This window comes from Scyliorhinus torazame, chromosome 19, assembly GCF_047496885.1.
Source record: "Scyliorhinus torazame isolate Kashiwa2021f chromosome 19, sScyTor2.1, whole genome shotgun sequence".
NCBI classification, from domain to species: domain Eukaryota; kingdom Metazoa; phylum Chordata; class Chondrichthyes; order Carcharhiniformes; family Scyliorhinidae; genus Scyliorhinus; species Scyliorhinus torazame.
In genome coordinates, this window is record NC_092725.1 from 73693222 (window position 1) to 73715733 (window position 22512).

Consider the following 22512-nt stretch of genomic DNA (forward strand, 5'->3'; position numbering starts at 1 on the left):
AGCCAGGCTTAGCCAGATTCAGTTCAGGGCGGTCCACAGGGCTCATATGACTATGGCCCGGATGAGTAGGTTTTTTGACGAGGTTGAGGACAGGTGTGGAGGAAGCCCAGTGAATCACGTACACATGTTTTGGGCGTGTCCGAAGGTGAGGGGATTCTGGCAGGGATTTGCGGATGTCATGTCAGAGGTCCTGGAAGGGAGTCCAGAGATGGCAATATTTGGGGTGTCGGAGGATCCGGGGGCCCAGGAGGGGAGAGAGGCCGACGTTTTGACCATTGCTTCCCTGGTGGCCCGGAGACGGATTTTGCTGGGGTGGAGGGACTCTGAGCCTCCAAAGTCCAGGGGTGTGGGTCAGTGACATGGCAGGGTTTCTCAAGCTGGAGAAGATTAAGTTCGCCTTAAGAAGTTCAATTCAGGGGTTCGCTCGGAGGTGGCAGCTGTTCATCGACTTCTTTAAGGAAAACTGATTGTCAGCAGAAGAGGGGGGGGGGGGGAAGGGAGGGCATGGCAGTGTAGATTAAGGATAGGGAATCTAATATACGGGCAGTCAGGAGGTAGGGCAGGAAAGTTGGGTATGTTATTGTGATGTTGTTGCGTGTCGGTCCGCTCTGCTGCTTAGAATGTTTAAATGTTAAAATTCTAAATGCTTCAATAAAGTGTTCTCTTTAAAAAAAAAGAGAAAGTAGTTAATGAGGCATATAGGATCCTGGACTTTATAAATAGAGACCTAGAGCACAAAAACAACTGGAGCACCACACTTTCAGAGGAATGGTGGAGGCTTTTGAAAGGGTGCAGAAAAGACTTGCAAGGGGCGGCATGCGGCACAGTGATTAGCACAGGACTGCGGCGCCGAGGACCCGGGTTCGAATCCCGGCCCTGGGTCACTGTCTGTGTGGAGTTTGCACATTCTCCCCATGTTTGTGTGGATTTCGCCCCCACAACCCAAAGATGTGCAGCGTAGGTGGATTGGCCACGCTAAATTGCCCCTTAATTGGAAAAAATGAATTGGGTACTCTAAATTTATTTTTAAAAAAACAAAAGGAAATTGGTTGTGCATCTGAAGATGAGAAAATGTGAAACGTTACAGGGAAAGGATGGGTGAGTTACATTATAGCTGTGTTACTCTTACAGAGAGCAGGTGTGGACTTGATGGGCTGAATGGTCACTATCTGTACTGTAATCACTACATGATTCTCGGGTGTAAATTTTATTCTTAACTGCACAATAGAAAAAAGAAGCAAAGGGAATGCCAGACAGATTAAACTGACTATCTGAGTGGGGGTTGCACGTTCACTATTTGAGTGGGGTTTGCACGTTCTCCCTGTGTCTGCTTGGATTCCCTACAAGTGCTCCTTTTCCTCCCACAGTCCAAAATGTGCAGATTAGGTGGTTTGGCCATGATCTATGCAGGGGAGCTATGGGTCTAGGGTGCGGGGAATGTGTCTAGGTAGACACTCTTTTGGGGGGGGGGGGCGCTGGTGGTCAGTACAGATTTAATGGTCGCATGGCCTCCTGCATTGTAGGCACTCTAACATGAAGGCACTCTAACATGAAGGCCTTGTGTCTTAGAATTACTGCCCTATTTTGCACCACGTTTAGTAAATTGATTTATATTGAGGAGGCTGGGGAGATTTGTTTCCATTGGTCGAGGAGTCAATAATCAGGGGACATAGATTTGAAGAATTTGGTGGAGGGGGGTGGTGAGATAGAATTTGGGGGTCTAGAGCCCAGTGCCTGAAAGGGTGTTAGCAGCAGAAGCCTTCATTGGATATAAGAAGTACTAGAGGTACATCGCTAAGGACCAAGAACTGAAAAGTGGGATTCGGCTAGATCAGTTATTTTCAGTTGTTACAGCCCCAATGAGCTAAATCAATAATCTTCCATGCTGTGTTTTTTAATTGCAATGTATTTAAGATCGAGTATTTATAAGTTTGAAATTGAATGCACCTCAAACATTTTTCTCTGGTTGTAATTTGTGATACAGCTTCGGGCAAGTAATCAAGATGAAACAAATTAAGCCGGTCGATTGAAGTGTATTGTACCTAAAACATTTACAGTGGACAAGGCAGGCCATGTTTTGTAAGGCAGTACCAAATTGAAGGTACCAGATAGTGTCAGGCTATGCAAGCAAAGGTAGTGGTTCACCAGTTCCTGATTAATTTATTGCATTATTTTTGGTTTCTGAACAAAATGGACAGAGGTCCGTTACCTGAATTTATACAGATCTATTCTAGTTTTTGAATTATTGCAGAAACGCGTGTCCAAAGATTAATGCTTATCAAATGATTATGAGGCAACAATCTCTTTTAACGCTGTGGATGATGTCATAAACTGCAAGAGCAAAGCTTGAGTGGTTTATAAAGTTACCTGAACTCAAATTTAACTGATACCAACGGTTTCTAACTTAGTTGCTTTTTGATCCCCCTCCAAGCTGGTGCAAAGCACCAATTGCCATGTTAATGAGAAGCATTTGAGCAACTTCCATAATGTATACTCTTGGACAGTCTCTGGGTGGAAGATGAGGACCACACTGATGGAGTTTGGACCCTATTTGAGAGGAGGTAATCTACTAAAATAAAGATTATTCTTAAATTTAATTGAGATAAATTAAATCTAATTATTTACTTCTGATACACATGTGTCTGGAAGGCCCACATTGGATGAGGGGAATTAACCAAGCTAAATAATATTAGTTCTCCCTTTGTCCTTTGGATTAGGTCCTCCATATTATTCATTCATTTTGTTATAACTTGTGTTGGATTTATAACTTCCTGACTGAAATATGGTGGGCCCTCTTTCTAATAAGGAGCTTGTGGTATGTAACTTCTCATTATAGGATCACATTAGCTTGTGGAACACAGATGGTATTTTATGCTTCCACAGTAAATAGTCTTTGTGGGGGAATTGGTTGACACAATGTTTAGATTATTTTGTATTCGAGATCCGAATTAAAATCCATCCAACATTGAGGGGATGAAAATCTCATAGAATCATAGAATTTACAATGCAGATGGAGGCCATTCGGCCCATCAAGCCTGCCCCAGCCCTCGGAAAGAGCACCCATTCAAGCCCACGCCTCAAACATATCCCCCTAACCCAGTAACCCCACCTAACCTCCAAACATCTCCTTTGGTGTAAGCATTTTGAGTAAAATCTGTTGGGCAGTCTTGCCTTTTGGTAAAGTTTCTCCCTTTCACACATGCTAACTTCCTATTGGGAAATGATATCAGTTATCCTGAAGTGCCTTGTTCAGTTGATAGCATTTATAACGTACTGTTACAGGGTTCTTCACAAAGAACAAAGAGCAATACAGCACAGGAACAGGCCCTTCGGCCCTCCAAGCCTGCGCCTATCACGCATCTTATCTAGACCAACCGCCTGTGTCCTTCTATACCCCGTCTATTCATGTGCCTATTCAGATAAGTCTTAAAGGTCGCTAACATATCTGCCTCAACCATCTCACTTGGCAGTGCATTCCAGGCCACACCACCCTCTGTGTAAAAAAAAAAAAACATCCCCGCACATCTCCACTGAACCTTTCTCCCCTCACCTTGAACTTGTGCCCCCTTAATTGTCATTTCCACCCTGGGTAAAAAGCCTCCAACTGTTCACCTTACCTATACCCTTAATAATTTTATAAACTTCTATCAGGTCGCCCCTCAGCTTCCGTCTCTCTAGGGAGAACAATCCCAGTTTATTCAATCACTCCTCATAACTAACACCCTCCATACCAGGCAACATCCTGGTAAACCTTTTCTGTACTCTCTCCAAAACTTCCACATCCTTCTGGTAGCGTGGTGACCAGAATTGGACACAGTATTCCAAATGTGGCCTACCGACGTTCTATATAACTGTAACATAATTTTTGAGCTTTTATACTCGATACCCCGTCCTATGAAGGCAAGCAATCCATTTGCTTTCTTTACCACCATTTTCACCTGTGCTGCCACTTTTTAAGGATCTGTGGACCTGCATGCCCAGATCTCTTTGAGTCTCTATGCTCCTGATGGTTCTGCCATTTATTTTATTGCTCCCCCTGAATTGGATCTACCAACATGCATCCCCTCGCATTTGTCCGGGTTAAATTCCATCTGCCATTTCTCTGCCCAATTTTGCAGCCTATCTATATCCTGTTGTAGTCTCTGACAATCACCTTCACTATCCGCAACTCCTGCAATCTTAGTATCACCTGCAAACTTGCTAATCGGACCAGCAACGTTTTCTTCCAAGTCATTTATATATATATATCTATATATATATTACAAAGAGCAGAGGTCTCAGTACTGATCCTGTGACCACTAGTTACAGACATCCATCAGGAAAAACACCCTTCCACTGCTACCCTTTGTCTTCTGTGGCTAAGCCAGTTCTGTTCCATCCAGCTCGTTCACTCCTGACCCCATGTGATTTCATCTTTTGCACCAGCCTGCCATGAGGGACCTTATCAAATGCTTTCCTAAAGTCCATGTAGACAACATCCACAGCACTTCCCTCATCAATCATTTGTGTCACCTCAAAAAATTAAATTAAATTAGTGAGACATGACCTCCCTCTTACAAAACCATGTTGTCTGTTGCTAATAAGATCATTCACTTCCAAATGTGCATAGATCCTGATCCTATCTCGGAGAATTTTTTCCAACAATTTCACTATCAATGACATCAAGCTCACTGGCCTATAATTACCCGGATTATCCTTGCAACCCTTCTTAAATAACGGTACAACATTGGCTATCCTCCAATCCTTTGTGAATACCGATGCAAAATACTCATTAAGGACCTCACCTACTTCATTTGGTTCTACGCAATGAGGACACAAAGATTTCTGTTAGAGTCCCAGCGATTTAATCTCATGTCTCCCTCAGTAATCTGGGATAGATGCCATCTGGCTCAGGGGATTTGTCTACCTTAATGCTTTTTAACACGCCTAACACTTCCTCCCTCGTAATAACAATCTGTTCTAAAGTGTTTACACATCCCTCTGAGACACCACCAATCAACGTGCCCCTCTCCTTTGTGAATACCGATGCAAAATACTCATTAAGGACCTCACCTACTTCCTCTGGTTCTACGTGTAATTTCCCTCCTTTGTCCTTGAGTGGACCAATTCTTTCTCTAGCTACCCTCTTGTTCCTAATATACGTATAAAATGCCTTGCGATTCTCCTTAATCCTGTCTGCCAAGGACATTTCATGACCCCTTTTTGCCTTCCTAACTGCTTGCTTGAGCTCTTTTCTACTTTTCTTGTATTCCTCAAGTGCTTCATCTGTTTTTAGTTGCTAGTACCTCAAATATGCATCTTTTTTCTTTTTGACAAGACTTCCACATGCCAAATGTGGATTTACCCTCAAACAGCCTCTCCCAAACAACAGCCTCCAAATCCTGCCTAATCTGGTTGTAGTTAGCCTTCCCCCAATTTGGCACTGTAACCCTTAACACCTTAGAGGGATAAGGTGGAGAAATTAAAATCGGCGATGCTCCAGGCCATAGTTGGAGGAGCATGGATATCTTGGACGGTTGTGGGGCTGGAAGAGATCACAGGGTGGGTGTGGAGGCTGTTGGTGAGACGATAGAAGGATTTGAGAATAAAGCATGGGAATTTTACTCAAGGTATTGCTTAACTGGGAACAAATGTAAGTTAGTGAGTACATTGTGATAGGTGAATAGGGCATAGTTAGAACATGGGCAGCACCGTTTTTAATGAACTCCGTTTCAGTCTGGATTATTTGCTCAAGAATCACCAATGGAGTGAAGACTAATTCTGTTTTAATTGTTGCCTCCTCAGTTAGACAACTTTGTTCGTTGATAATGCTGTTCATTTCCGAATCTGCATGTGGGTTCAAGTCCCACTGTGGATTTGACTTTAGAATCACAGCTTATATTTGTAAAACAGTGGGCAGCATGGCGCAGTGGGTTAGCCCTGTGACCTCACGGCACCGAGGTCCCAGGTTCGATCCCGTCTCTGGGTCACTGTCCGTATGGAGTTTGCACATTCTCCCCGTGTTTGCATGGGTTTCACCCCCACAACCCAAAAGATGTGCAGGGTAGGTGGATTGGCATGCTAAATTGTCCCTTAATTGAAAAAAATTAATTGGGGACTCAAAATTTAAAAAAAATAATTTGTAAAACACAAGGATTATTGGTGATGCTACATTGAGTCCAATTTGTCTGCTTACAAATGTAAAATATTTGTTTTTTAAAAAAATATATTTTATTCAAGATTTTTGGCCAAACAGAACAATACGTAGTGTTTCTTTTACACAACAATAAAGCAATATAAATAACAGTGGCCAGTTTTAAACAAATAAATAAATAATATATAAACAAAAACAAAACTAAATGGCAACTGCCTTGTCCAAAATATAGCCAACCCCCAGCCTGGTTCGACCCGGACCCCCACCACCTTCGAAAGCACCTTTGCCACCCCCACCCAGAACCCCTGTAGTGCCGGGCATGACCAGAACATGTGGGTGTGATTCGCTGGGCCTCTCGCACACCTATCCTCTACCCCAAAAAATTTACTAAGCCGTGCTCCAGTCATATGCGCCCTGTGTAGCACCTTAAATTGTATCAGGCTTAGCCTGGCACACGAGGACGATGAGTTTACCCTACGTAGGGCATCAGCCCACAGCCCCTCCTCAATCTCCTCCCCCAGTTCTTCTTCCCATTTCCCTTTCAGCTCATCTACCATGATCTCCCCCTCGTCCCTCATCTCCCTGTATATGTCCGCCACCTTACCGTCCCCCACCCATGTCTCTGAGATCACTCTATCCTGCACCTCCTGCGTCGGGAGCTGCGAGAATTCCCTCACCTGTTGCCTCGCAAAAGCCCTCAATTGCATATACCGAAATGCATTCCCTTGGGGCAACCCATATTTCTCCGTCAGCGCTCCCAGACTCGCAAACGTCCCATCTACAAACAGATCTCTCAGTTGTACTACCCCAGCTCTTTGCCATGCTCCAAATCCCCCATCCATTCTCCCCGGAACGAACCTATGATTGTTTCTTATCGGGGACCGCACCAAAGCTCCCGTCCTTCCCCTACGCCGTCTCCACTGCCCCCAAATTTTCAATGTAGCCACCACCACCGGGCTTGTGGTGTATTTCTTTGGTGAGAACGGCAACGGCGCCGTCACCATTGCTTGTAGGCTAGTCCTCCTGCAGGACGCCCTCTCCAATCTCTTCCACGCCGCTCCCTCCCCTTCTCCCATCCACTTACACACCATTGAAACATTGGCGGCCCAGTAGTACTCACTCAGGCTCGGTAGTGCCAGCCCCCCCCCTGTCCCTACTACGCTGCAAGAATCCCCGCCTCACTCTCGGGGTCTTCCCAGCCCACACACAACTCATAATACTCTTCTCAATTCTTTTGAAAAAAGCCTTCGTGATCACCACCGGGTGGCACTGAAACACAAAAAGGAATCTTGGGAGGACCACCATTTTAACCGCCTGCACCCTACCTGCCAATGACAGGGACATCATGTCCCATCTCTTGAAATCCTCCTCCATCTGTTCCACCAACCGTGTTAAATTAAGCCTGTGTAATGTACCCCAATTCTTGGCTATCTGAATCCCCAGGTACCGCAAGTCCCTTGTTACCTTCCTCAACGGTAAATCCTCTATCTCTCTCTGCTCTGCTCCCCTGGATGCACCACAAACAACTCACTTTTCCCCATGTTCAGTTTATACCCTGAAAAATCCCCAAACTCCTGAAGTATCCGCATTATCTCTGGCATCCCCTCCGCCGGGTCCACCACATATAGCAACAAATCATCCGCATACAGAGATACCCGGTGTTCTTCTCCCCCCCCCTGAGTACTCCCCTCCACTTCCTGGAACCCCTCAATGCTATGGCCAGGGGTTCAATCGCCAATGCAAACAATAACGGGGACAGAGGACATCCCTGCCTCGTCCCTCTATGGAGCCGAAAATAGTTAGACCCCCGTCCATTCGTGACCACGCTCGCCATCGGGGCTCTATACAGCAACTGTACCCACCTGATATACCCGTCCCCAAAGCCAAATCTCCTCAGCACCTCCCACAAGTAATCCCACTCCACTCTATCAAATGCTTTCTCGGCATCCATCGCCACCACTATCTCCGCTTCCCCCTCTGGTGGGGGCATCATCATTACCACTAGCAGCCTCCGTATATTTGTATTCAACTGTCTCCCCTTCACAAACCCAGTTTGGTCCTCATGAACCACCCCCGGGACACAATCCTCTATCCTCGTTGCCATTACCTTGGCCAGAATCTTAGCGTCCACATTCAAGAGGGAAATGGGCCTATAGGACCCGCATTGCAGCGGGTCTATTTCCTTCTTTAGGAGGAGCGATATCGTTGCCTCTGACATAGTCGGGGGCAGCTGCCCCCTGTCCCTCGCCTCATTAAAGGTTCTCATCAGTAGCGGGGCCAGCAAGTCCATATATTTCTTATAGAATTCAACTGGGAATCCGTCTGGCCCCGGGGCCTTCCCCGCCTGTATGCTCCCAACCCCTTTCACTACTTCCTCCGTCTCAATCTGTGCTCCCAGCCCCACTCTCACCTGCTCCTCCACCTTAGGAAATTCCAGCTGATCCAGAAAGCACATCATTCTCTCCTTCCCGTCCGGGGGCTGCGCTTCATATAATCTTTCGTAAAATGCCTTGAACACTTCATTTACTCTCTCCGCTCCCCGCTCCATCTCTTCCCCTCATCTCTCACCCCCCCCATCTCCCTCGCTGCTCCCCTTTTCCTCAGTTGGTGGGCCAGCAACCTACTCGCCTTCTCCCCATATTCGTACTGTACACCCTGTGCCTTCCTCCATTGTGCCTCTGCATTACCCGTAGTCAACAAGTCAAATTCTACATGTAGCCTTTGCCTTTCCCTGTACAGTCCCTCCTCCGGTGCCTCCGCATATTGTCTGTCCACCCTCAGAAGTTCTTTCAACAACCGCTCCCTTTCCCTACCCTCCTGCTTTCCTTTATGTGCCCTAATAGATATCAGCTCCCCTCTAACCACTGCCTTCAGCGCCTCCCAGACCACTCCCACCTGTACCTCCCCATTATCATTAAGTTCCAAGTACCTTTCAAGACACCCCCTCACCCTTAAACACACCCCCTCATCTGCCAATAATCCCATGTCCATTCTCCAGGTCGGACGCTGTTGTTTTTCTTCCCCTATCTCCAGGTCCACCCAGTGTGGAGCATGATCCGAAATGGCTATAGCCGTGTACTCCGTCCCCGTCACCTTTGGGATCAGTGCCCTTCCCAGAACAAAAAAATCTATTCGTGAATAAACTTTGTGGACATAGGAGAAAAACGAAAACTCCTTACTCCTAGGTCTACTAAATCTCCAGGGATCTACTCCTCCCATCTGCTCCATAAAATCCTTAAGCACCCTAGCTGCAGCCGGCCTCCTTCCGGTCCTGGACCTCGATCTGTCCAGCCCTGGGTCCAGCACCGTATTAAAGTCTCCACCCATTACCAACTTCCCCACTTCTAGGTCCGGGATCCGTCCTAGCATACGCCTCATAAAATTGGCATCATCCCAGTTCGGGGCATACACGTTCACTAATACCACCGCCTCCCCTTGCAGTTTGCCACTCACCATCACGTATCTGCCCCCACTATCCGCCACTATAGTCTTTGCCTCAAACATTACCCGCTTCCCCACTAGTATGGCCACCCCCCTGTTTTTTGCGTCTAGCCCCGAATGAAACACCTGCCCCACCCATCCTTTGCGTAGTCTGAACTGGTCTATCAGCTTCAGATGCGTCTCCTGAAGCATAACCACATCTGCCTTAAGTTTCTTTAGGTTTGCGAGTACCCGTGCCCTCTTAATCGGCCCGTTCAGCCCTCTCACATTCCACGTGATCAACCGGGTTGGGGGGCTCTTTCCCCGCCCCCCCCTTGACGACTAGCCGTTTCCTTTTTCAATCCAGCTCCTCACCCGGTTCCCATGTAGCCGTATCTCCCCCAGGCGGCGCCCCCCCGCCCCGACCCCCCCCTCCCATCCCAGCTCCCCCTTCTCCCCAGCAGCAGCAACCCAGTTAAACCCCCGCCCCCGCTAGATCCCAAACTAGCGTAATTGCACCACCATGTTGCTCCCAGAAGTCAGCAAACTCTGGCCGACCTCGGCTTCCCCCCGTGACCTCGGCTCACACTGTGCGAGGCCCCCTCCTTCCGGCTTCCATGTTCCCGCCGTGATTACCATAGCGCGGGAACAAAGCCCGCGCTTCCCTTTTGACCCCGCCCCCAATGGCCGGCGCCCTCAGCTCCTCATCCTCCCTCACCCCCTCCCCCACGACGTGGGGAAGAGAGAACAGTTACAGGGTCGCAGGATTAGCAACTTGGGAAGTCATCTCTTCCCCCTTTTCCCCCCCTTCATCCCACATATTCCCCCCCCCCCCCCCCCCCACTTTGTCCCAAACGTTCTTTTTCTGGCCCGCTCACTCCAGCTTCTCCTCGACAATAAATGTCCACGCCTCATCTGCCGTTTCGAAGTAGTGGTGTTTCCCTTGATGTGTGACCCACAGTCTTGCCGGTTGCAGCATTCCGAATTTGACCTTCCTTTTATGCAACACCGCCTTGGCCCGATTAAAGCTTGCCCTCCTTCTGGCCACCTCCGCACTCCAATCTTGATATACGCGGATCACCGCGTTCTCCCACCTACTGCTCCGAGTTTTCTTTGCCCATCTGAGGACCATCTCTCTGTCCTTATATCGGAGAAATCTCACCACTATTGCTCGAGGAATTTCTCCAGCCCTCGGTCTTCGCGCCATAACCCGATAGGCTCCCTCCACCTCCAGCGGACCCGTCGGGGCCTCCGATCCCATTAACGAGTGCAGCATCGTGCTCACATATGCCCCGACGTCCGCCCCTTCTACACCTTCAGGAAGACCAAGAATCCTTAGATTCTTCCTCCTCGCATTATTCTCCAGCACCTCCAGCCTTACCACACACCTTTTGTGTTGTGCCTCGTGCATCTCTGTTTTCACCACCAGGCCCTGTATGTCATCCTCATTCTCAGCAGCCTTTGCCTTCACGACCCGAAGCTCCTGTTCCTGGGTCTTTTGCTCCTCCTTTAGCCCCTCAATCGCTTGTAATATCGGGGCCAGCAGCTCCTTCTTCATCTCCTTTTTGAGTTCATCCACGCAACACCGCAGGAACTCTTGTTGGTCAGGGCCCCATATTAAACTGCCTCCTTCCGACGCCATCTTGCTTTGTGCCTGCCTTCCTGGCCGCTGCTCTAGAGGATCCACCGCAATCTGGCCACTTTCCTCTCTTTTTTTCCATCCGTGTCCAGGGGGGATTCCCTTCTGGATTACCGCACAGTGTTTTTTGCCGTTACAATTGCCGTTGGGGCTCCTATCTAGAGCCCAAAAGTCCGTTCCACCGGGAGCTGCTGAAATGTGCGACTTAGCTGGTCATCGCCGCACCCGGAAGTCCGTAAAATATTTGTTGACACTATTAGAAGAACAGTGTGTTGTTCCAGTTTCCTGGTCAACATTTCTCTGCCAACCAACATCACCACAAACTGATTATTTGATCGGTCATTACTTGTCTTGTATGGAACCTTGCTATTTGCTGCTGTTTTCCTAAATAAGCAACTGCAGTTCAAAAGTAATGCTTTTGTAACGTAGTGCTTTAGTGCACAAGACACACTCCCTCCTGTCCCCATGCACCTTCCCAACTTGCTGCTTTTGTCCTGTGGCACATTAATTCTTCCAACCATGCTATTTTTAATGGCAGTCTTCCAACATGGCAAGTTAAATTTTAAATCCTTTAGTATAATTCTGTTATGTAGCTGAACATAGCAACCAATATGAACAATAAGGTTCCAGAAACAGAAATTAGAACTTTTCTTGGTTATTTTGGTTGAGGGATAAATATTGACCAGGGAATTGTGTCTGTATAATTTTTAATGTGAGATGGCAGACACTTCCTCAGTACTGAACTAAAGGGTTAGATAATATACACAAACTTGAAACCTTCTGACATCAAATCAAAGTGAACTTCTAACAAAATTACAGTTGATGGGAATTATTTTTCAGTTGACCAAATTTTGGACTTTATTCTATTTTTGCTGTTGACTTTCAATGTATTACTTAATATTTTTGTTTATTTTGATTTTAGACCAGTCATCCAGTAATATCAAAAGAGTAATCTTGCTAATTTTGTTTCAGTGACAACATAATGGCAAAGAGGACTGCAGACAAAGAGCTAACTGATCGGAATTGGGATCAGGAAGAGGAATCTGAAGAGGTATGTACAGAGTTTCTGTCAGTGATGATGTTATTAAAGTGTGATTGGTTTGATGGGGTTGCGGTAGTTGATATGGGCTTGCAGATAAACAACAGTTAACTGTACTATACCACATTAAATGATATGGGGTGAGAGGTGTGCTGTTGCAGAGAGAGAGGTTGACCTGAACCTGAGTATGTGCCAAATTTGGCGACTGAGTTGGCGTCTGGTAAAAAAGTGAAGCAACATTTGAAAAAAAAACGTTGAAGGCACATTTGTATCCATTTGATTGCGGAGTGAGAGACTTTTTAGAGTACCCAATTCTTTTTTCCAATTAAGGGGCAATTTCACGCGGCCAATTCACCTACCCTGCACATCTTTGGGTTTTGGGGGTGAGACCCATGCTGATACGGGGAGAATGCGCAATCCCCACACGGACAGTGACTCGGGGCCGGGATCAAACCCAGGTCCTCGGTACCGTGAGGCAACAGTGCTAATACTGTACCACCATTCCGCACCCCTTCATTTGAATTAGTTTTGTTTTAAGAAACAATTTTAATGAGGTATTTTTTGGCATTGTAAACATTAGAATTACAGAACGAGAAAACAAAAGGACTGTACAGTAAACAAAGTACATAGTGCAATTGCCGTAGCCAGCCCCACCCAGATCTGCCTAATTGACCCCCTATACTACATTCGCCTAACACCCCTCCCCCCTTTTGCTGACAATTAATTTTCCGCAAAGAAGTCAATGAATGGTTGCCCAGGAAATGCTCCCATCTCTGACAGCCAGGCTTCCGACCTTGGGGGCTTTGAGTCCCTCCAAGCTAGAAGTATCCATCTCCGGGCTACCAGGGAAGCAAAGGCCGAGACGTTGGCCTCTTTCTTCCCCTGGACTTCCAGGGCCTCTGAAACCCCAAAAATCGCCACCTCTGGACTCATTGCCACCCTCGTGTTCAGTACTCTAGACATGACGTCCTCGAACCCCTGCCAGCATCTCCTCAGTTTTGGACAAGCCCAAAACATGTGGACATGGTCTGCCGGTCCTCTCAGACTCTACACACTTGGCCTCTACGCCGAAGAATCTGCTCATCCGGGACACTGTCATGTGGGCCTGGTGGACGACCTTAAATTGAATCAGGCCAAGCCTGGCACATGTTGCAGTCCCATTGACCCTGCTCATTGCGTCTGCCCACACACCTTACTCAATCTCCCCTCCCATTTATGCCTCAGCTCCTCAGTCTGCGCCTCCTCCGCCCCCATGAACTCCTTGTAAATATCCGAGACACTTCTCTCTCCCACCCATCCTCTAGACACTATCCTATCTTGGATCCCCCTTAGTGGCAAGAGTGGAAAAGATGGCACCTGCCTACACAAAAAGTCCCACACCTGAATATACCAGAATTCATTCCCCCTCATGACCCCAAACTTGGCCTCTAGTGCCCTCAAGCTAGAGAAGCTCCCTTCCAAAAACAAATCTCCCATCCGCTCAATCCCCGCCCTCCGCCATACCCAAAACCCACCCTCCAACCTCCCCGGGGACCAGACCGATGCTCCCGTTGCTCCCACGTGCCTCCTCCACTGTCCCCAAATCCGAAGGGCCGCCACCACTACAGGACTGGTGGGGAAGCGCGCCGGTGGGAACGGCAGAGGCGCCATCACCAACGCCCCCAGACTGGTCCCCCTACATGAGGCTGCCTCAGCCCGCTCCCAAGCCAACCTGACCCCCCCCCCACTACACAGACACACACACACACCACACCCACTTCCTTCTCATGGCTAATAGCCGCCCAATAATAGTTGCTGAAATTGGGCAGTGCAAACCCCCCTTCCCCCTGGTTCCGCTCAAGCATCACCCTCTTCACTCGTGGGGACTTGCCCGCCCATACAAAGCCTAAAATGATCTTGCTTACCCTCTTTAAAAAAGGAACGCGGAATGAAAATGGGGAGAGACTGGAACACGAATAAGAACCTCGGGAGGACTGTCATTTTAACTGTCTGTACCCTCCCAGCTAACGACAGCGGGAGCGTGTCCCACCTCCGGAACTCCCCTCACATTTGATCTACCAACCGGGACAGGTTCAACTTGTGCAATCGACCCCAATCCTGCGCCACTTGTATTCCCAGGTCCTGAAACTGTCCCCAACTAACTGGAACGGCAGCTCCCTCAGCCGGTCCCCTTGGCCCCTCTCCTCAACTACAAACATTTCACTTTTTGTCATATTCAATTTTATCCCGAAAACCGGCTGAATACCCCCAGGGTCGCCATGATTCCGCCCATCCCCGCGTACAAGAGCAGGTCATCTGCATACAATGAAACTCCATGCTTCCCCCCCAAACCCCCAACCCCCGAACCAGCCCCTTCCAACTCTCTGAAGCCTTCAGAGCAATTGCCAGCGGCTCTATAGCTAGCGCAAACAGCAGTGGGGAGAGGGGGCACCCCTGTCTCGTCCTGCAGTGCAATCTAAAATAGTCGGAAGTCGTCCTGTTTGTCCTCTCACTCGCCTCCAGGGCCTGATATAGCAACCTGATGAAACCCACCCTAAATCCAAACCGTCCCAGCACCTCCCATAAGTACTCCCATTCTACCCGGTCTAACGCCTTCTCCGCGTCCATTGCCACCACTACCTCCACCTCCTTTCCCTCTGGGGGCATCATAGATCATAGAATTTACAGTGCAGAAGGAGGCCATTCAGCCCATCGAGTCTGCACTGGCCCTTGGAAAGAGCACCCTACCTATGCCCACACCTCCACCCTATCCCTGTAACCCAATAACCCAACCGAACCTTTTGACACTCGGGGGAATTTAGCACAGCCAATCCACCTAACCTGCACATCTTTGGACTGTGGGAGGAAACCAGAGCACCCGGAGGAAACCCACGCAGACACTGGGAGAATGTGCAGACTCCACACAGATAGTGACCCAAGCCAGGAATCGAACCTGGGACCCTGGAGCTGTGAAGCAACTGTGCTAATCACTGTGCTACCGTGCTGCCCAATCATGATCACTTTGAGCAATCTTCTTATATTCACCACCAGTTGCCTACCTTTAACGAACCCTGTTTGATCCTCCCTAAGAACACTCGGCACACAATCCTCAATCCTAGTGGCCAAAAGCTTTGGCAGCAGTTTAGCATCCACGTTAAGAAGGGAGATCGGCCTATAAGACCCACATGGCTCCGTGTTCTTGTCCCGTTTTAGAATAAAGGAGATGGTAGCCTGCGACATCGTCTGGGGCAGCACCCCTCTGTCCCTTGCCTCTTTAAAAACCTGGACCAGCAGTGACCCCAATATCCCGGAGAACTTTTTATAAAATTCGACTGGGTACCCAGCCGGCCTCAGGGCTTTACCTGACTGCATGGCCTTTAAGCCCTCAAATATCTCCTCCGCTCTAATCAGGGCGCCCAGCCCTTCTACTAGCTCCCTACCCACTTTTGGGAATATCAGGCAGTCTAAGAAGTATCTCATCCCCTCTGGCCCCTGGGGGAGGGGCTCCGAGCTAATGAGTCTGCTATAAAAGTCCTTGAAAGCCCTGTTCACACCCGCCGCATCCCCTACCAAGTTACCGCCTCCATCCACCACTTTACCTATTGCCCTAGCCGCCTCCCTCTTTCTGAGCTGCTGAGCCAGCATCCTGCTGGCTTTCTCCCTATGTTCATATACCGCACCCCTCGCCTTTCTGAGCTGCTCCACTGCCTTACTTGTGGACACCACCCCACACTCCGCATGCCTCCTGTCAATCTGCAGGATCTCCGCTAACAATCGGTCCGTTTCTGTCCTGTCCATCTTGTCTCTGTGAGCCCGGATTGAAATCAGCTCCCCTTTCACCACTGCCTTGAGCGCCTCCCACACTACCGCTGCTGAGACTTCCCCCGTATTGTTGACCTGCAGGTAGCTTTGTATACACCTCCTCACCCTCTCGCACTCCCCTTCGTCCGGTAGCAGTCCCACATCCAGCCTCCACTGCGGGCGCTGGAAGCTCTCTTCCCTCACATGTAACTTGACCCAATGCGGGGCATGGTCGGAAATGGTGATTGTCGAATACTGCGTATCCACCACCCCTGTCAGTACATCCCTACTCAGTATTAAAAAATCGATCCGGGAGTCGACCCTATGTACGTGCAAGAAGAAGGAAAACTCCTTCCCTGTCGGCCTGCCAAACCTCCACGGGTCGATCGACCCCCCCCCCCCCCAAATCTGCTCCGTGAACTCCCTCAGGTCTTTTCCCATTGCTGACACTCTGCCGGTTTTTGAGCACAACCGGTCCAGGCCTAGATCAATAACTGTATTGAAGTCCCCTCCCATAACCAGCTCGTGGGAATCCAGTTCGGGTATCTTCCCCAGCACCATCTTTATGAAATCCGCATCATCCCAGTTTGGCGCATATCAGTTGACCAGGACCACCTTCCTCCCTTCCAGCTTACCGCTAACCATGACGTAGTGACCTCTCCCGTCTGAAACAGTACTCCGCACCTCAAACTGCAGCCGCTTGTTCACCAGAATCACGCCCCCTCCTCCTCCTCCTGGTCTCAGTATCTAGCCCCGAGTGGAATACCTGACTAACCCAGCTCTCCCTCAACCTAATCTGGTCCGCTACCTTTAGGTGCGTCTCCTGCAACACTATCACGTCCGCCTTCAGAGCCCTAAGATGCGCGAACACCGTTGCCCTCTTCACCGGCCCGCTTAGCCCTCTAATGTTCCACATGACCAGCCTAGTTGCCCCCCCCCCCCCCCATGCCGGTCAGCCATCCCCTTTCCTGGGCCTGCTCCCAGCCCCTGCTCTGTGGCCCCGCCTCCTGGCAGCGCCCAACACCGACCTCTTCTCCGCTTCTAAAATCAAATCCCTCCCTCGTCAGCCGAACAACCCCCCCCCCTCTTTCTCTCTCTTTCCCCCCCCGCCCCCCCCCCCCCCCCCCCCCCCCCCCCAGCAGCACCACTCTGGAACTTAACCCCATCCCTAATCTGATTATATACACACCTCCCACTGTGCTCCCGCAGACTAACTCGCCCAGCTGGCCTGGTGGCCCACGGCTCAGGTGCCAGCATGTCTCCCACCTATTGTTACCTACCTGCCCTCCCCCCGCCCATCGAAACCATCGCCCTCATCAACCCAGCCCTGACAACCGCCCACTTTAAGAAACAGACGCCACCCAGAGTCAGTGTAAAGAAAAACAATGCCAAACTCTCGCCATAATACAGATCAAAGTAATACTACTCAAAATAATACAAAGTCAAAAATCCCCACCACCATCCCCCTCACAACACAGAAAACCCACCGAAATCGAATAATTTTTAAAAACCACTTTCCCCTTCTTAAATAAAACACAGTTATCGAAGAGAAAAAGCCAAGAACGAAAACGAACAAATAAATCAGTGCAAACCGCATTTTTAAAAAAAAAATAATATTTTATTGAAAATTTTTGGTCAACCAACACAGTACATTGTGCATCCTTTACACAACATTGTAACAATACAGATAATAATGACCTTTTTAAATTTAAACAAAAACAACAACAAATAAATAAATATTAAATAACAAAAAATAAAAACTAGCCCTAATTGGCAACTGCCTTGTCTCAGGCCACCCCCCCCCCCCCCATCCCCCCCCAAAGTCCTGGGCCGCTGCTGCTGCCTTCTTTGTTCTCCCCTATCTATCTTTCCGCAAGATATTCGACGAACGGTTGCCACCGCCTAGTAAACCCTTGAGCCGACCCCCTTAGGACGAACTTAATCCGCTCTAACTTTATGAACCCCGCCATATCATTTATCCAGGTCTCCACCCCCGGGGGCTTGGCTTCTTTCCACATTAGCAATATTCTGCGCCGGGCTACTAGGGACGCAAAGGCCAAAACATCGGCCTCTTTCGCCTCCTGCACTCCCGGCTCTTGTGCAACCCCAAATATAGCCAACCCCCAGCTTGGTTCGACCCGGACTCCTACTACTTTCGAAAGCACCTTTGTCACCCCCATCCAAAACCCCTGTAGTGCCGGGCATGACCAAAACATATGGGTATGATTCGCTGGGCTTCTCGAGCACCTCGCACACCTATCCTCCACCCCAAAAAATTTACTGAGCCGTGTTCCAGTCATATGTGCCCTGTGTAATACCTTAAACTGAATCAGGCTTAGCCTGGCGCACGAGGACGACGAGTTTACCCTGTTTAGGGCATCTGCCCACATCCCCTCCTCAATCTCCTCCCCTAGCTCTTCTTCCCATTTCCCTTTTAGTTCGTCCATCATAGTCTCCCCTTCGTCTCTCATTTCCCTATATATATCCGACACCTTACCGTCCCCCACCCATTTCTTTGAGATGACTCTGTCCTGCACCTCTTGTGTCGGGGGCTGCGGGAATTCCCTCACCTGTTGCCTCGCAAAAGCCCTCAATTGCATGTACCTGAATGCATTCCCTTGGGGCAACCCATATTTCTCGGTCAGCGCTCCCAGACTCGCAAACTTCCCATCCACAAATAGATCTTTCAATTGCGTTATACCTGCTCTTTGCCACATTCCATATCCCCCATCCATTCCCCCCGGGGCAAACCTATGGTTGTTTCTTATCGGGGGACCCCCCCAGTGCTCCGGTCTTTCCCCTATGTCGTCTCCACTGTCCCCAAATCTTCAGTGTAGCTACCACCACCGGACTCGTGGTATAGTTCCTTGGTGAGAACGGCAATGGGGCTGTCACCATAGCCTGCAGGCTGGTCCCCCTACAGGACGCCCTCTCTAATCTCTTCCACGCCGCTCCTTCCTCCTCTCCCATCCACTTACTCACCATTGAAATATTAGCGGCCCAATAATACTCACTTAGGCTCGGTAGTGCCAGCCCCCCCCCTATCCCTACTACGCTGTAAGAATCCCTTCCTCACTCTCGGAGTCTTCCCGGCCCAAACAAAACCCATGATACTCTTTTCTATCCTTTTGAAAAAAGCCTTCGTGATCACCACCGGGAGACACTGAAACACAAAGAGGAATCTCGGGAGGACCACCATCTTAACCGCCTGCACCCTCCCTGCCATTGACAATGCTACCATATCCCATCTCTTGAAATCTTCCTCCATCTGTTCCACCAACCGCGTCAAATTTAGCCTGTGCAATGTGCCCCAATTCTTAGCTATCTGGATCCCCAGGTAACGAAAGTCTCTTGTTACCTTCCTCAACGGTAGGTCTTCTATTTCTCTACTCTGCTCCCCTGGATGCACCACAAACAGCTCACTCTTCCCCATGTTCAATTTATACCCTGAAAAATCCCCAAACTCCCCAAGTATCCGCATTATTTCTGGCATCCCCTCCGCTGGATCCGCCACATATAGTAGCAGATCATCCGCATATAAAGATACCCGGTGTTCTTCTCCTCCCCTAAGTATTCCCCTCCATCCCTTGGAACCTCTCAGCGCTATCGCCAGGGGCTCAATCGCCAGTGCAAACAGTAATGGGGACAGAGGACATCCCTGCCTTGTCCCTCTATGGAGCCGAAAATATGCCGATCCCCGTCCATTCGTGACCACACTCGCCACTGGGGCCCTATACAACAGCTGCACCCATCTAACATACCCCTCTCCGAACCCACATCTCCTCAACACCTCCCACAGATAATCCCACTCCACTCTATCAAATGCTTTCTCGGCATCCATCGCCACTACTATCTCCGTTTCACCCTCTGGTGGGGCCATCATCATTACCCCTAGCAACCTCCGTATGTTCGTGTTCAACTGTCTCCCCTTCACAAACCCAGTTTGGTCCTCATGAACCACCCCCGGGACACATTCCTCTATTCTCATTGCCATTACCTTGGCCAATACCTTGGCATCTACATTGAGGAGGGAGATTGGTCTGTAGGACCCGCATTGTAGCGGATCCTTTTCCTTCTTTAAAAGAAGCGATATCGTTGCTTCTGACATAGTCGGGGGCAGTTGTCCCCTTTCCTTTGCCTCGTTAAAGGTCCTCGTCAGTAGCGGGGCGAGCAAGTCCAAATATTTTCTGTAAAATTCAACTGGGAATCCGTCCGGTCCCGGGGCCTTTCCCGTCTGCATGTTCCTAATTCCTTTCACCACTTCTTCTACCGTGATCTGTGCTCCCAATCCCATCCTTTCCTGCTCTTCCACCTTGGGAATTTCCAGCCGATCCAAAAACTCCATCATTCTCTCCCTCCCATCCGGGGGTTGAGCTTCATACAATTTTTTATAAAATGTCTTAAACACTTCATTCACTCTCTCCGCTCCCCGCTCCGTCTCTCCATCTTCGTCTCTCACCCCCCCTATTTCCCTCGCTGCTCCCCTTTTCCTCAATTGGTGTGCCAGCAATCTGCTCGCCTTCTCTCCATATTCATACTGTACACCCTGTGTCTTCCTCCATTGTGCCTCTGCAGTGCCTGTGGTCAGCAAGTCAAATTCCACATGCAGCCTTTGCCTTTCCCTATACAGTCCCTCCTCCGGTGCTTCCGCATACTGTCTGTCCACCCTCAAAAGTTCTTGCAACAACCGCTCCCGTTCCTTACTCTCCTGCTTCCCTTTATGTGTCCTTATTGATATCAGCTCCCCCCTAACCACCGCCTTCAACGCCTCCCAGACCACTCCCACCTGAACCTCCCCATTATCATTGAGTTCCAAGTACTTTTCAATGCATCCCCTCACCCTTAAGCACACCCCCTCATCCGCCATTAGTCCCATGTCCATTCTCCAGGGTGGACGCCCTCTTGTTTCCTCCCCTATCCAAGTCTACCCAGTGTGGGGCATGATCCGAAATGGCTAAAGCCGTATATTCCGTTCCCCTCACCCTCTGGATCAATGCCCTACCCAACACAAAAAAGTCTATGCGTGAATAGACTTTATGGACATAGGAGAAAAACGAGAACTCCTTACTCCTAGGTCTACTGAATCTCCACGGGTCCACCCCTCCCATCTGCTCCATAAAATCCTTAAGCACCTTGGCTGCTGCCGGCCTCCTACCAGTCCTGGACTTCGACCTATCCAGCCTTGGTTCCAACACCGTGTTAAAGTCTCCCCCCATTATCAGCTTTCCGGTCTCTAGGTCTGGGATGCGTCCTAGCATTCGCCTCATAAAATTGGCACGTCCCAATTCAGGGCATACACGTTTACCAACACCACCATCTCTCCCTGTAATTTGCCACTCACCATCACGTATCTGCCCCCGTTATCCGCCACTATAGTCTTTGCCTCGAACATTACCCGCTTCCCCACTAATATAGCCACCCCCCTGTTTTTCGCATCCAGCCCCGAATGGAACACCTGCCCTACCCATCCTTTGCGCAACCTAACCTGATCTATCAGTTTCAGGTGCGTTTCCTGTAACATGACCACATCTGCTTTAAGTTTCTTAAGGTGTGCGAGTACTCGTGCCCTCTTTATCGGCCCGTTAAGCCCCCTCACGTTCCACGTGATCAGCCGAGTTGGGGGGGCTTCCCACCCCCCCCCCCCCCCCCCCCCCCTTGCCGGTTAGCCATCATCTTTTTCCAGCTTCTCGCCCAGTTCCCACGCAGCTGTATTTCTCCCAGACGGTGCCCCCCCGCCCATCCTTTCCCGTACCCACTCCCCCCTTTCCCCCAGCAGCAGCAACCCAGTAATTCCCCCCCCCCGCTAGACCCCCTGCTAGCGTAATTACTCCCCCCATGTTGCTCCCAGAAGTCAGCAAACTCTGGCTGACCTCGGCTCCCCCCCGTGATCACGGCTCGCCCCGTGCGGCGCCCCCTCCTTCCTGCTTCTCTATTCCGCCATAATTATCATAGCGCGGGAACCAAGCCCGCGCCTCTCCCTCGGCCCCGCCTCCCATGGCCAACGCCCCATCTCCTCTCCCTCCCCACCTCCCCCCATCACCACCTGTGGGAGAAAGAAAAGTTACCATACCGCAGATTAATCATACAATCCCTCTTCGCCCCCCCCCCCCCCACTCGTCCCACCCACTTTGTCCAAACGTTCATTTTCGTAGTCCAATCATTCCAATTTTTCTTCTACAATAAAAGTCCACGCTTCATCCGCCGTCTCAAAGTAGTGGTGCCTCCCTTGATATGTGACCCACAGTCTTGCCGGTTGCAGCATTCCAAACTTTATCTTTTTTTTGTGAAGTACCGCTTTGGCCCGATTAAAGCTCGCCTCCTTCTCGCCACCTTCCGCACTCCAATCTTGATAGACGCGGATCACCGCGTTCTCCCATTTACTACACCGAGTTTTCTTCGCCCATCTAAGGACCATTTCTCTATCCTTAAAACGGAGAAATCTCACCACTATGGCTCTGGGAGCTTCTCCTGCTCTCGATCCTCGCGCCATAACTCGGTATG

The 22512-nt window shown here is 49.6% G+C and overlaps 1 protein-coding gene across 2 annotated transcripts in view; it reads left to right on the forward strand.

Annotated features, from left to right (window-relative positions):
* nup50 (nucleoporin 50) overlaps positions 1-22512 on the forward strand; it is a 101341-nt gene that overhangs the window by 14541 nt on the left and 64288 nt on the right. The window contains exons 2-3 of one of the 2 annotated variants that reach the window (XM_072484539.1): positions 2432-2561; positions 12165-12243. In XM_072484539.1, the coding sequence (XP_072340640.1) occupies positions 12175-12243 (69 nt within the window). In that variant the 5' untranslated portion in view covers positions 2432-2561; positions 12165-12174. The remainder of the gene's footprint in view (positions 1-2431; positions 2562-12164; positions 12244-22512) is intronic. The other variant, XM_072484538.1, reaches the window with a different exon arrangement.